This window comes from Microcaecilia unicolor, unplaced genomic scaffold (genome assembly GCF_901765095.1).
Source record: "Microcaecilia unicolor unplaced genomic scaffold, aMicUni1.1, whole genome shotgun sequence".
Taxonomy (NCBI): domain Eukaryota; kingdom Metazoa; phylum Chordata; class Amphibia; order Gymnophiona; family Siphonopidae; genus Microcaecilia; species Microcaecilia unicolor.
The window spans coordinates 19622-35165 of NW_021963166.1; the positions used below are offsets into that span (position 1 = coordinate 19622).

The window sequence follows — 15544 nt, forward strand, 5'->3', positions numbered from 1 at the left end:
ATCTCAAAAAAGATATAGTAGAATTGGAAAAGGTACAGCGAAGGGCGACGAAAATGATAGTGGGGATGGGACGACTTTCCTATGAAGAGAGGCTGAGAAGGCTAGGGCTTTTCAGCTTGGAGAAGAGACGGCTGAGGGGAGATATGATAGAAGTGTATAAAATAATGAGTGGAATGGATCGGGTGGATGTGAAGCGACTGTTCACGCTATCCAAAAATACTAGGACTAGAGGGCATGAGTTGAAGCTACAGTGTGGTAAATTTAAAACGAATCGGAGAAAATTTTTCTTCACCCAACGTGTAATTAGACTCTGGAATTCATTGCCGGAGAACGTGGTACGGGCGGTTAGCTTGACGGAGTTTAAAAAGGGGTTAGATAGATTCCTAAAGGACAAGTCCATAGACCGCTATTAAATGGACTGGAAAAATTCCTCATTTTTAGGTACAACTTGTCTGGAATGTTTTTACGTTTGGGGAGCGTGCCAGGTGCCCTTGACCTGGATTGGCCACTGTCGGTGACAGGATGCTGGGCTAGATGGACCTTTGGTCTTCCCAGTATGGCACTACTTATGTACTTATGTACACACACTCTCTCTCACACTGTGTCTCACATACACACTTGCACACACTCTCATTCTCACACACACACTCTCTCACAAACACACTCACACCCAGACTCACTCTCTCTCTCACACACTCACACTTTCACTCTGACTCTCAAACTGTCACTCTCACATACACTCTCCCAAACATACACACTCCAAGGAAAACCTTGCTAGCGCCCGTTTCATTTGTGTCAGAAACGGGCCTTTTTTACTAGTAAAAATATAAAAAATTTTTGAGACAATAAAGTTTGTTGTAGATTCAATAAGAAAACGGTTGTCTTTAATATTCTCTCTCTCTCTCTCTCTCTCTCTCTCTCTATATATATATATATATATATCTCCCAGGTGCATAGCTCCCTTAGCTTGGGTGCTGAGCCCCCCAAATCCCCCCAAACCCCACTCCCCACAACTTTACACCATTACCATAGCCCTTATAGTTGAAGGGGGGCACATACATGTGGGTACAGTGGGTTTTGGGGGGGGAGGGTTGGAGGGCTCCCATTTACCACCACAAGTGTAACAGATAGGGGGGGGATGGGCCTGGGTCCACCTGCCTGAAGTACACTGCACCCACTAAAAACTGCTCCAGGGACCTGCATACTGCTGTTATGGAGCTGGGTATGACATTTGAGGCTGGCATAGAGACTGGCAAAAACGTTTTTTTTTGGGGTTGGGAGGGGGTTGGTGACCACTGGGGAGTAAGGGGAGGTGATCCCCGATTCCCTCCGGTGGTCATCTGGTCAATTGGGGCACTTTTTTGAGACTTGGTCCTAAAAATAAATGGACCAAGTGAAGCCGGCGAAATGCTCCTCACAGCCGGCCTTCTTTTTTCCATTATCAGCTGAAGCTGGTCATGTCTTAACAACGTCCCCGTCCCGCCTCCCATACCCTTCCGAAGTGCCCCCTTTAACTTTGGCAGGCTCTGCGATGGAAAGCAGTTCGAGCCGGCCAAAATCGGCTTTCCATTATACCGATTTCGCCGGCTTCAGGAGATGGCCGGCCGTTTCCCGATTTGTGTCAGAAGAAGCTGGTTAGTCACCTGCATTTGTACCAAATTTTACTTGGCGTAAATATGTGCAACTAAATTATGGGCGCTAGGATTATTTTAGAAATCGCATCTAACTTTAGGCGTATTTTTTTCACTGCCAATTTTTACGGCCCTATCAGGGTACTTTGCTCTTATACAATAGATTCACATCCCACAGAAATTGGACGCCTAACTTGTCACGCGTAATTACAGACCTGCCCCCTATGTAGAACGGAAATGTTGTCCCAATCTCATTCCTATCCATATTCTCCAGCAAGACCTCTGCTATTTGGATCTTCACTTTGAACCTTGATATTGCGGCCTCAATCTCCTGTGGCAAAGGCGGCAAGGAACCCCCAGGGTTTCTTTTTAGCAATACCAACAAATCAGCACACTGCAACACTTTTCTGTTCCTCAACATACATAAAACATAGTAAGTGACAGCAGATAAAGACCTGAACGGTCCATCCAGTCTGCCCAACAGTCACACTCATTATCCCCTCAGCCATCTTTTCTCCAAGCTTTAGCTTTTCCTCATAGAGAATTCGTTCCATCCTCTTTATCATTTTCATCGCCCTTCTCTGTACCTTTTCTAATTCCACCATATCGTTTTTGAGATACAGTGACCAGAATTGCATACAATATTCAAGATGCGGTCGTACCATGGAGCGTTACAAAGGCATTATAACATCCTCACTTTTGTTTTCCACAGTGCTTTTTTTGTAGAAAAAAAGGTGCCGGTACTCATTATGGGCGGGGTCACCACATATGGTCCCACCCTTATGATAGCCACACCCACATTAGCCACACCCCTTATACCAGCCATGGCACATATAAACAGACATCATTGAAAATATTATACTAGTATAGGAGAATAAAATAACGTGATTTTTTTTTCATTATAAATAATTTTTGTAAGCTGTTATAGCTCCAGTATACCCAGTGCAAAATAAGACAGCAGATGTAAATTCTCAAATTGGACATATTCCAGACACTAAAATGAAAATAAAATGATTTTTTCTACCTTTGTTGTCTGGTGACTTTGTTTTTCTATCCATATTGGTCCCAGTATCTGATTCTGCTGCTCTCTATCTGTTCTCTTAACCCCGTTTCCAGGGCTTCCTTTCCATATTTCTTTACTTTCCTCCTTTCTTCTTCATTTCTTGCCCTACATCCATAAATAAAAGCTGGGTCCTCCTCCGTGGAATTGACTGGAGGAGGTAAAACGTGGATCCAGGTTTTGCCTATATTCTCCATCCATGTGCAGTTTTTCTCCTTTCTTCCCTTTCCCTCATCTCCATCCATGTGAATCTTCTTCTTTTTTCTTTCCCCCCCTCTATCCATGTCCAGCACTTCTCCTCTATCTTCCCTTCCCTGAATCCATAAAAAGCAATAATTGTCTCTCCCCTTTCCTCCATCCAAGTCCACCATTTCTCCTCTCTCCCCGTGTAATCCATTGGGTTGGTCGTGAGCCCTTGGGCCCTGGCCGAGGCCAGCAGAGTGCCGACCCAGGCCAAGGGAAGACCGACCCACCACCACACACCCCAGCTACACAATACCCCTAAGATACCCTCCCCCCGCAGTACCTCAGGAAGAAAGGGAAATAGGCATACAGGCGGGCCTCGCGGCCGAACCGGAACCCAGGCGCACAGAGCCACTCATGCGGGCCTCATGGCAGAACTGGAACCCAAACACACACAGGGAGGGGTGAAAGAACCCAGAGGGCCCCCCGGGACCCCAAGATGCCAGTCACACGCTAAACACCAGTGATAGGGCAGAGGGAGTAACAAAAGAACCAGAGCGGAGCCACGCCCTCCCAGGGGACTAGCGCAGGACAGGGGAACTGATACAGCAAGCCCCGGAACCTCCGGAAGACAAGGGGAGGGCCACCAGAGAACCAGGCTATCCCCCAAGACACCGTAGCCAGGCCCTCCCCAGGACAGAGGGGAAAAGAAATACTAAAAGCCACAAAAGCCAGAAATAGTTACAGCAAACCAAAGGAAAGGGTGAGATAGCCCCCAGCCAGAGGCCAGAGGTACAAGACCCAAAAGGGAGGCAGAAAGCCTTTGCCTCAATCCCACTTAAGACAGAGGCAGAGACACAGAACACAAAGGGTTAAGTTTGCTGAGCCAGCAGGCACACAGAGAGCTCCTTAAATCAACAATCAATCAGAGAGAAAGCTCCAGACCAGGGGGAGCAGGCTTACTGAACAAACACACTGTCAGAGGCAGGGACACAATACACACCGTACACAAAGGGTTAAACTCACTGAGCCAGCAGGCCAGGACAGGGGGAAGAGAAATCCTTAGAGTAAACAAACAACCAGAGAGGTAGGTGGCTCTCAGACAAGCAGCCTAGCTGAAAGGAAGGCTGAACAAAGCCCAGCCCCCACTGGCAAACAAGCAGCTGCATACACACACACACACACTGCCCCCAGCTAACACAAACAAAGGGGAAGGAAAGAAATCCCTGAACAGGAAACTCAGATCAAAGTCAGAGCACAGAGCACGTTCTGACAGAGAACTGCACGGCTTTCCAGTCACCACAAATGTAACGCCAAAGCAGAGTGGATAGCAACATGCAGGCTTAAGTACTACCCACTGACGTCAGCACAAACCCTGGCAGCCAATCAGAAGAGACGCCCCCCCCCCCTCTCCCTCTGCCATACCGGCAGAATCATAACACCCCGCCAACCCCTCCATCCATCCATCCATGTCCAGCAATTCTCTATCTCCTACTCTCCTCTCCATCCATGTCCAGCATGTCTCCTCTCTCCCCTTCCCTCCCCTCTGATCCATGTCCAACGATTTTCCTCTCTCCATGTCCATAAACATGCACCACCTGCTGGCAACACTAGAGAAATACACTTCAAAACTAATTTAGGCAGCAAAAAATCCAATACATTTTACAGGATTAAAACACACTGTTTCTTCACAACTTCAAAGAATGTTTTAGGGATAGGTATCTTCCCAACAGCCTCCTCAGTAAAGAGCAAAGCAAATAATTCATTTAGTTTGTCCCCTGCAGTGTTGCCAGGTGGAAAAATTTTTTCCCACCCAAACGAGCCCAAATCCAGCCCAAAACCCGCCCAAACTCAAACCCCGCCCCTGACACCCCCACCCCCGCGTCATCACCCCCGCCCCGCCGTCATCACCCCCGCCCCGCCGTCATCAACCCCGCCCCCGCCGTCACCGCCTCCCCCGTCACCGGCCCCGCCTCCCCTGTCACCGGCCCCGCCCAACACGTCACTAACCCCGCCCAAAACGTCACTAACCCCGCCCAAAACGTCACGAACCCCGCCCCCCGCGGCCGAAAAAACCGCCCGAAAAACCGTGGAAAAGAAAAAAAAGAAGCCCAAAAAACCGCAAAACCGCCCAATTGGGCGGTAAAACCGCCCACCTGGCAACACTGGTCCCCTGTATTCTTTTCCCCAAGTATCCCTTGGCCTCTTGATCATCTAATGGTCTAACTGACTCATTTTGCCTTTGTGGCAAGCCTTGTTTCACTTTCTTTCTTGCTGTGTGTTACTACTGTTTTACATCAGCTTTCTCTCCTCATTTGATCCTTCTTTCCATTTTATCTCAAAATCTCACACAAGCTTTTAATCCTCGCCGCTGTTTCTTTTAGTTCTTTCCTAATCTCTTATTTTCCCTTATTCTCCCTTTTTAAAGGATTACTTTATAATCACACTGCCTGGGGACCTGATCACCATTACCTCTTGCACATGTAATCCACTGAGAACCAGGTCTAACACAAATCCTCCTCTTGTTGCTTTTGAAACCAGCTGCTCCATGAAGCTGTCATTTATTTAATCTAAAAACGCCACCTTTTTACTATGCCATGATCAAAATTAACCCACACAATTTTGGGATTATTAAAATTTCCTAAAGGTTATCAATAGAAATCAAACAAAATAAAACATGGAAAAGAAAATAAGATGATACCTTTTTTATTGGACATAACTTAATACATTTCTTGATTTAGCTTTCGAAGGTTGCCCTTCTTCATCAGATCGGAAGAAGGGCAACCTTCGAAAGCTAATCAAGAAATGTATTAAGTTATCTACTATAATAAAACTCACCCTCAACGTTCTGAGGACACTGACGTCAGTGAAGCCAAGCTCTGACTTCCTTCAAAAAGGTTCGAAGGTTCATGGTGGTGAAGCCACCAAAATCGCTCTGGGCCCCGCCCTCGAGGGCGGAGCAATGGCACAACAACGAAGGGGTTGGCAGGGAGGGAGGCAGGGAGGCGGAGGGGTGGGAAATCGCTCCGGGCCCCGCCCTCACGTCAAACGTTATGGCGTTGGGGGCGGAGCAATGTCAGAACAACGAAGGGGTTGGCCAGGGAGGGAGGGGGGGGGGTGTTGGCGAAGAAAACCTTGCTAGCGCCTGTTTCATATGCTCTAAAACGGGCTTCTTTTACTAGTGTCCAATAAAAAAGGTATCATCTTATTTTCTTTTCCATGTTTTATTTTGTTTGATTTCTATTGATAACCTTTAAGAGTGGACTAACACGGCTACCACACCTCTCTACGTAAAATTTCCTATTATTCTGTTGTCTACTTTATTAACCTTCCTATCTGTGCTGGTGTTTCACACTGTTTCTTCATCCTGGCCAAGTAGACGGTAGTATACTCCCACTGCTATACTATTTCTCATCATACTTGGAATTGCTATTCATAAAGATTCCTCAGTGCAGTTTGTCTCCTGCAGAACCTTTGCTCTACTAATTCTATGCCATCCTTACCATACACAGGAGGATATTCCATGACAAAGGAGATGGGGATGTTGCATTCTGTTAGAAAATAGGGTGTCCCATAACAGCTACCTATATTAGGAGGAGGGGGATTCAGTGACTTACATTATGAGATGGGTGATATCGCTTCTTTTCAGCCCTTTCTCTTTGCCTCGCCAGGCACTGAATCTTCCCAGGACATCTCCTGCTGAGCCATCCATAACCTCAATTGGGTTGCTGTCAGACCAGATTACTAGTCCAATAAGAGCAATTTTAATATTAAGAGGCTGGAACATCTGTGAAACAAACAGTATAGACATCATGCAACACATATGGAATCTGTTGCTGGAGGATGTAGTCAAGGTAACTTACATAGCGGGATTCAAAAGAGAGTTGGTCAAATTCATGGAGGAAAAGATCCTATATAAAAAAAAACACCCTCAACGTTCTGAGGACACTGACGTCAGTGTCACTTCCTGCGGGCACTTCCTTCGGGTTCGAAGGGTTCGTGGTGGTGAAGCCGCCGAAATCACTGTGTCTGGGCCCCGCCCTCGCGTCAAGCATGATGACGTCGAGGGCGGAGCAATGGCGTCAAAGATCGAGGGCGGAGCAATGGCATCAGTAGATGAAGGTGGCGTGCGTTGACGGGGTGCGGAGCAATGGCGGTCAGTGGCTTCACAATGTCGAAGGGGTGGGTAGGGGGGGGGGGTTCGGGAGGAAAACCTTGCTAGCGCCCGTTTCATTTCCTCCAGAAACGGGCATGTTTTACTAGTGTATAAATAATACTTAGCTGGGAGAGCCATTGCTCATCCCTGGAAATGCAACATGGAAGTAGATCCTCTTTTATGAGATCTTTGAGTACTTATGATCCAGACTAGGACTATTGGAGAAAGGATTTTGGGCTCGATTGACTTGGTCTGAATCAGCATGTATTTTCTTATGTTCTTGTGAACTAAATTCAATTCACTCCACCCCCCCCCCCCCCCCCCCCCACCTTTAAAAATAATATCCTGTAGGAAGAACCTAACAGGTGTTAAACCATTTCATGGCAATGATGAGTGCTTCTTACCAGATCCACAGCATTGACGAGCTCTAGGACATCCTGTGTTACCAAAGATTGATTTAATCTCTTCTCTCTGTACTGGGGAAACAGAGAAATCAGTTACTCAAGGGGGTCAAAAGTGGTGAGTGAGTCAGGCTGCAGAGAGATGACTCATAATCCCTACCCGGTTATTATCCACGACAATGCAGAGCTCCACGAAGCTGGTCACAGGCAGAACTTCTCTCTTGTACTGTGGAATACAAAACAGCAGGGATGTTACATTTAGGGAGCAAGAATTCAGTCATCTGCACGTCTGCATGTATGCTGGTGTTTTCCTCTATATGTATGTTGAGTGGGTTTACTCTGTATATATGCTGAATAGGTGGTTGGGAGGCGAGGCTAGTAGTGAGCAGACTTCTATGGTCTGTGCCCTGAAAATGGTAGATACAAATCAAGGTCAGGTATACATATAAAGTAGCGCATATCAGTTTATCTTGTTGGGCAGACTGAATGGACCATACAGGTCTTTTTCTGACGTCACCTACTATGTTACTATTGGGCTCATTTTCAAAAGAGAAGGATGTCCATCTTTCGACATAAATCAGAAGATGGACGTCCTTCTCCCAGGGACGTCCAAATCGGTATAATTGAAACCCGATTTTGGATATCTCCAACTGCAGTCCGTTGCAAAGACGTCCAAAGTTCAAGGGGGCGTGTTGGAGGCGTAGCAAAGGTGGGACTTGGGTGTGCCTAACACTTGGACGTCTTTGACCCATAATCGAAAAAACAAGGACGTCCCTGACAAACACTTGATAGTGGGGATGGGACGACTTTCCTATGAAGAGAGGCTGAGAAGGCTAGGGCTTTTCAGCTTGGAGAAGAGACGGCTGAGGGGAGATATGATAGAAGTGTATAAAATAATGAGTGGAATGGATCGGGTGGATGTGAAGTGACTGTTCACGCTATCCAAAAATACTAGGACTAGAGGGCATGAGTTGAAGCTACAGTGTGGTAAATTTAAAACGAATCGGAGAAAATTTTTCTTCACCCAACGTGTAATTAGACTCTGGAATTCGTTGCCGGAGAACGTGGTACGGGCGGTTAGCTTGACGGAGTTTAAAAAGGGGTTAGATAGATTCCTAAAGGACAAGTCCATAGACCGCTATTAAATGGACTTGGAAAAATTCCGCATTTTTAGGTATAACTTGTCTGGAATGTTTTTACGTTTAGGGAGCGTGCCAGGTGCCCTTGACCTGGATTGGCCACTGTCGGTGACAGGATGCTGGGCTAGATGGACCTTTGGTCTTTCCCAGTATGGCACTACTTATGTACTTATGTACTTGGACATTTTCACCTGAACCTGTTTTTCTTACGAATAAGGCACAAAAAGGTGCCGGAAATGACCAGATGACCACAGGAGAGAATCGGGGATGACCTCCCATTACTCCCCCAGTAGTCACTAACCCCCTCCCACCCTCAAAAAACATGTTTAAAAATATGTCGTGCCAACCTCTATGCCAGCCTCAGATGTCATACTCAGGTCCATGACAGCGTATGCAGGTCCCAGGAGCAGTTTTAGTGAGTACTGCAGTGCACTTCAGACAGGCGGACCCAGGCCCATACTCCCCCTACCTGTTACATCTGTGGAGGAAACAGTGAGTCTTCCAAAACCCACCACAAATCCACTGTATCCATATATAGGTGCCCCCTTCACCCGTAAGGGCTATGGTAATGGTGTACAGTTGTGGGTAGTGGGTTTTGGGGGGGCTCAGCACCGAAGGTAAGGGAGCTATGTTCCTGGGAGCATTTTATCAAGTCCACTGCAGTGCTCCCTAGGGTACCCAGTTGGTGTCCTGGCATGTCAGGGGGACCAGTGCACTACAAATGCTGGCTCCTCCCACACCCAAATGGTTTGCATTAGGAGTTTGTGACATGGACGTCTTTGTTTTTGAAAATCGCCGAAAGTAAGAAACGTCCATGTCTAGGGACGTCCAAATTTAAGGATTTGGACGTCTCTGATGGTATTTTCAAAACAAAAGGTGGGCGTCCATCTTGTTTCGAAAATACGGGTTTCCCCGCCCCTGGATTTTACCGTTTTGCAAGGACGTCCAAATCGCAACTTGGACGTCTCTTTCGAAAATGCCCCTCCAAGTTACTATGTTAGGTTTGCTGGTGAGTTTTCAGTACGTTTGCTGGTGTTTTCCTCTGTATCTATGCTGAATTACTGTGTGAGGTGTGCTGGTGAATTTCAGTACGAGTGTTGGTGTTGTCTTCTGTATGTATTCTGAGTGGGTTTGTGAGTTGTGCTGGTGAATTTCAGTATGTATGTTGGTTTGGACAAGTTTCTGGAGGAAAAGTCCAATCTGTTATTGAGATGGACATGGGGGAAGCCACTGCTTGCCCCGGGATTAGTAGCATGGAACATTGCTACTAATTGCATTTCTGCCAGGTACTTGTGACTTGGATTGGCCACTGATGAAAACAGGATACTTAGTAGATAGACCATTAGCCTGGCCCAGTATGGCTATTCTTATGTTCTTATGTAATGTATTTTCTGCTTCATAAAGGAGACAATTTTCAAAGGTATTTCAGTTTTCTAATATTGTATGATATGTTGTTAGACATGATGCTTTTAATGCATTGTGTATGTTTTGATGTAAGCTGCTAAGGATGGTAGATTGAGCGGCATATACAGTTATAAAATGTATTTTTTGTTCTGCCCCCATGTTATGTATATTTAATATGAGTATTATCTGCATGTAATTGCATTGTCTGTGTAATAGATAGCACTGTGTACTGGGGTTTCAACCCCCCCCCCCATATCCCACCTGCCTATAGTTTGCAGTTTCTTATGATTGATTCCTTCTGAGAGCGTATCCTTGATCCCTGTGTGTATTATGAGCTTTCCCTATTAGCTCTTAGCTCTGAGATAGGGCCGGCCCTCCCTCTCTGCCCCCTGCGAGCTGCGTGAGAGTCTCAGTCCTCCTAGCATGCCTTTGTGATCAGCAGCTGTTCTAGAGGCTGAGCCTTCCTTAATCTACTGTGATTCCATCAAAATGCTTCACCATTTCCCAGGGCATTTCCCCCTTTGAGTACTACAGCTTTAACTCTCAGCTGGGCTAAGGTTCTGGCCATCTCCTTGCCTCTGAAGTGGCTAGATACAGATGCAGAAGACAACAATTCTGTTCAAGCAACTGAACTGTAAGTTGACTTTCTTTATTTGCTACGATTGCCACATTAAAGAAGAGTTGGATTAAGAATACTTGGGAATGGTATAGCTGTCTGTTGAAGCTTTGTGACTATCACCTTGCCTAGAACAGCATAATTCTTATGATTTGTCTACTTTACCCTTCGAAAAGCCATTTTTCTCTGATTAGCAAGGAAGCCATTCATGTTGTGGGTAGATCCTGCTGATAGGTTTCCTTGGTGAAACAGATCAGGACTGGAGACACCACAAGCAGACTGTTCCCCATGGAGGTATGGCAGCTGGAAGAGAAGGTGCTCTTTCAGGAAGGATGCCACAAGGGGTTCGATGCCATACTGCAACTCACCAACTTGAATAACTCCTCTGCATAAAAAAAATAAAGAAGTATTAATGAAATATGCAAGGTCAGAACTGCCACTAGCAATCATTCTCAAAAGTAACTAAGAACCAGGGAGGAGGGAATAGAAACAAAGAAAATGTAGGCAGATAAAGACCATATGGCCTATCTACTCTGCCCACCCAGGCCATTTACTTTCCCTATGGAGGAGTGGCCTAGTGGTTAGGGTGGTGGACTTTGGTCCTGGGGAACTGAGGAACTGAGTTCAATTCCCGGCACAGGCAGCTCCTTGTGACTCTGGGCAAGTCACTTAACCCTCCATTGCCCGCCGCATTGAGTCTGCCATGAGTGGGAAAGCGCGGGGTACAAATGTAACAAAAAAAAAAAAAGGATCCTATGCACTTGTCTCAAGCTCTCTTGAATTCATCTCCACCACTTCCATCGGGAGGCCGTTCCATGAATTCACCACCCTTTCCGTGAGGAAGTATGTCTTCAGGTTACTTCTGAGTCTGTCCCCTTTCACCTTCATCCTATGCCCCCTCGTTCTAGAGCTTCCTTTCAATTGAGAGACACTCACCTCTTGTGTATTTATGCTGCATAGCTATTCCAATGTCTTTATCATATCTCCCCCTTTCACCTTTCTTCCAAAGTATACACATTAAGATATTTACAGTAAGTCTGTCCCCATATACTTCATGAAGAAGACTACTGACCATTATAGTAGCCGTTCTCTGGACTGACTCCAACTTGTTTTCATCTTTTTGAAGGTTTGGTCTCCAGAATTGTACACAATATTCTAAATGAGGAATCACCAGAATCTTAAATAGGGGCATCATTACCTCCTTTTCCCTACTGGCCATTCCTTTCCCTATGCACCAAAGCATCTTTCTAGCTTTTGTCATCACCTTTTCTACCTGTTTGGCAACCTTAAGATCATCAGATATGACCATACCCAAGTCCCGCTTCTCTTTTGGCCACACAAGTTCTTACATAAGTACATAAGTATTTCCATGCTGGGAAAGACCAAAGGTCCATCAAGCCCAGCATCCTGTTTCCAATAGTGGCCAATCCAGGAATGGCCTACTGGTTAGGGTGGTTGACTTTGGTCCTGGGGAACTGAGTTCGATTTCCACTTCAGGCACAGGCAGCTCCCTGTGACTCTGGGCAAGTCACTTAACCCTCCATTGCCCCATGTAAGCCGCATTGAGCCTGCCATGAGTGGGAAAGCGCGGGGTACAAATGTAACAAAAATAAAATAGATACTATTGGAGATTCTACATGGAATGTTGCTATTCCACTAGCAACATTCCATGTAGAAGGCTGCGCAGGCTTCTGTTTCTGTGAGTCTGACGTCCTGCACGTCAGACTCACAGAAGCAGAAGCCTGCGCGGCCACATTGGTGATCTGCAAGGGCCGACTTCTACATGGAATGTTGCTAGTGGAATAGCAACATTCCATGTAGAATCTCAAATAGTAGCAACAGTGGAGGAGTGGCCTAGTGGTTAGGGTGGTGGACTTTGGTCCTGGGGAACTGAGGAACTGAGTTTGATTCCCACTTCAGGCACAGGCAGCTCCCTGGGACTCTGGGCAAATCACTTAACCCTCCATTGCCCCATGTAAGCTGCATTGAGCCTGCCATGAGTGGGAAAGCACGGGGTACAAATGTAACAAAACAAAATACCTGGCAAGATCCCCCCAAAAAGTACAAAACATTTTATGCTGCTTATCCCAGAAATATATTCCCCAAGTCCAATTTAATAATGGTCTATGGTTCTTGACCCCCCTAAACTGTACTGTTCCTTCGGGTTTTAGCATTAAATCTAAGCTGCCAAATTCCAAACCATTCCTTTAGCTTTGTTAAGTCCTTCCTCATGTTATCCACACCATCAGGGGTATCTACCCTATTTGCAGATTTTGGTATCATTCACAGAGGAGAAATCAGGAAGCAAGCCAAAATGCCAAGATGCTGGAAGGCACCAGTATGGCACAAGAAAATGCATTCATTCATCAACCAGACCTGATGCAGCCACATTTCGGCAGATGCTTACATCAGGGATATACATAAGATTGTGAACAACAATGTCCCACAATGCAATAATTCATTATCAGCTTCAATATATAGAAACCTGAGAAAGCAAAGCCCAGGAATTAATGTGAACATTCCCTTCGCCCCCTCCTTTCTGAACAAGTGGGGGGGGGGGGGGGGGAGCAGTTTATGCAGGAAAACAGGTTCCGGGAAAAGGCAAGGAGTGTGAACAGAGTCAGGCTCTCCAAAACAGACCAGAGACGCTAGATGTAAATCAAATGCTTTATTGGAGGATAACTCAACAGGGTACCATGTTTCGACATGGTGCCTTCCTCAGGAGTCTTGTTGTCTGTACATGATGATGTAGATCCTCGGTGCATAGTATGGTCTTTAAAAAGACCTTTGTGATGCAGAGGTTATGTCGCTTCTAGACGTCGCTGAGGAAGGCACCGTGTGTGCTGAAAGATGGTACCCTGTCGAGTCATCCTCCAATAAAGCTTTTTGATTTACATCTAGCATCTCTGGTCTGTTTTGGAGAGCCTGACTCTGTTCACACTCCTTGTCTTTTCCTGTGACTCTTCGTGGGACATCCGTGTTCTTTCCAGTCCCTGTGGTTTTGGTTGCGGTAAACAGGTGCCAACATTTCAAAATGATTGAGGATTGTTGTTTATTAGTCAAGGAAGAGGGGACCTGTCTTGAGTCAGTCCACCACAGGGAGATGAGAACAAAGTTCTGAGGCACTTCGCCTTAAGGGAGGAGGGTATGGTGTTTCCCGTGTTCACAAGGGAGGACAGGGTGGGATCCTGAGCCACTTTGCACTCAAATGGGAGGGGACAGAATCCCCAGTCACTCTATGCTTAGGGGGGAGGATGGGATGGGATCTTGAGCCATTCCACCTTCAGAGAGGAGAGGGTTCTGAGCCACTCTGTCCATGGGGCGGGGGGGGGGGGGGGGTGGTGGAGAGAATGGGTCCTGAGTCACTCTGCCCTCAGGGAAATAATAAAGTCTTGAGCCTCTCCATCCTATCGGAGATGGTGTCAGAATCCCAAGTTCTCCATGTATGGAAGACAGAGATGGGGTCTGAGCTCTTCTATATCCATCTGCACTATCAAGTCACAGGTATGTAACAGTATGTGCGATAGAGTGAACAATTTTATTATTAAAGCCACTCTTAGGCATAAAAGTAACTGATGTATAACCAATGAGCAGCACAATTGCACTTATGGACCAGGGCTGACTATAAAGGGTTAACAGAAAACATTCCACAATATACTCCACGTATGTATCAGAAAAGCCACATTATCCTAAAAGATCTCAGTTCTCTGGAGCATGTTTTGGGAGTGACAGATATTTAGACCAGATAAGCTAAAATGATTTTCCCATTTTGTGTCAGAAAAATAAAGATCCCTCCAGGTCAGAGAATCACAGAAAAAGAGACATCATGCCAAAGATCTTCCACATGATCAACCAGAAGACACACATGTGTATGAACAGCTGTTTCTCTGATGTGCTCAAGTGATTTCTCAAGGTCCGATAAATATCCTTGAGAGCTGACCCAAAGGCAGTCAGGAAGGAGTGAGCCACTTACCTGAGGCCATGACACAAACTGAGAGCAACCACTGAGTTTTCAACTCCTTCAACAAATCCTTGGTAATAGCAATTCACCTGCAAAGCAGACAGAACCAGGGTCTTAGTGTAAAGAGTAGCAGGCTAGCAGACAGTTCCTGGGGTTAACGGACAGGCAGACAATAGGTTCGGATCCAAGGTACTTTTATTTATTTCATATTATTTGGTATACCGCTACTGGTTACCACATCACAGAGGTTTATAATTAAAACAAAGTAAAAAATGATACACGACAAATACCTACAACAGTAAAAACCAAAAAGAAACAATAGGGAGGGAACAATTTCATCTTATTACTGTGCATTTAACTGAACAGAAAAGGGGACGGGGAGTGCCGGTATGAAACAGAATAAGTGCACTGTAAGTTCCTCAGGCTAAGCTCCAGAAATGAAGAAAAAGTTCCAAAAAAACAGCCATGTTTGAATTTTGTCTCTGAGGGTTCTAGTCAAAGCTGTGTCAGCAACAAATTCCATAGACCGGTTGTGGTACAGCAAAACATTGTATCACGAGAGGAATCCGAAAATATTCTGGACATTCCTACTTGGAGAGCAAAGCATGCAAGACGACACGTAAGAAAGAAGCAAAGAAAATAATTTACTCAGCCAACCCTCTGAGTAAGATGGAGAATCTTATACTAAATCCTAAAAAAATTAATAGGCAACCAGTGTAAAGAGGAGGTGTAGCATGATCAAAACACATGGAGGGGCATTTTCAAACGGGGACGACCATCTCTAAGGGTGTCCATTTCTAAGGACATTCCTGTGAAGGGGCGGGGAAACCCATATTATGGAAACAAGATGGATGTCCATCTTTCGTTTCGATAATACGGTCGGGGACGCCAAATCTCAACATTTAGGTCGACCTTAGAGATAGTCGACCTAAATGTTGAGATGGTCGACCTTAGAGATGGTTGTCCCCGGTTTTCGGCCATAATGGAAACCGA

At 45.9% G+C, this 15544-nt stretch overlaps 1 protein-coding gene across 1 annotated transcript in view; it reads right to left on the bottom strand.

The window, feature by feature from the left end:
- The window catches only part of LOC115459033 (disintegrin and metalloproteinase domain-containing protein 9-like), a gene marked incomplete at its 3' end in the record, with an annotated part of 71989 nt that overhangs the window by 14156 nt on the left and 42289 nt on the right, over positions 1–15544 (bottom strand). Inside the window, exons 5-9 of the mRNA XM_030188896.1 lie at positions 14564–14640; positions 10756–10975; positions 7592–7657; positions 7435–7506; positions 6492–6661 (exon numbers count right to left, since the gene is read on the bottom strand). Of these exons, the coding sequence (XP_030044756.1) occupies positions 6492–6661; positions 7435–7506; positions 7592–7657; positions 10756–10975; positions 14564–14640 (605 nt within the window). The remainder of the gene's footprint in view (positions 1–6491; positions 6662–7434; positions 7507–7591; positions 7658–10755; positions 10976–14563; positions 14641–15544) is intronic.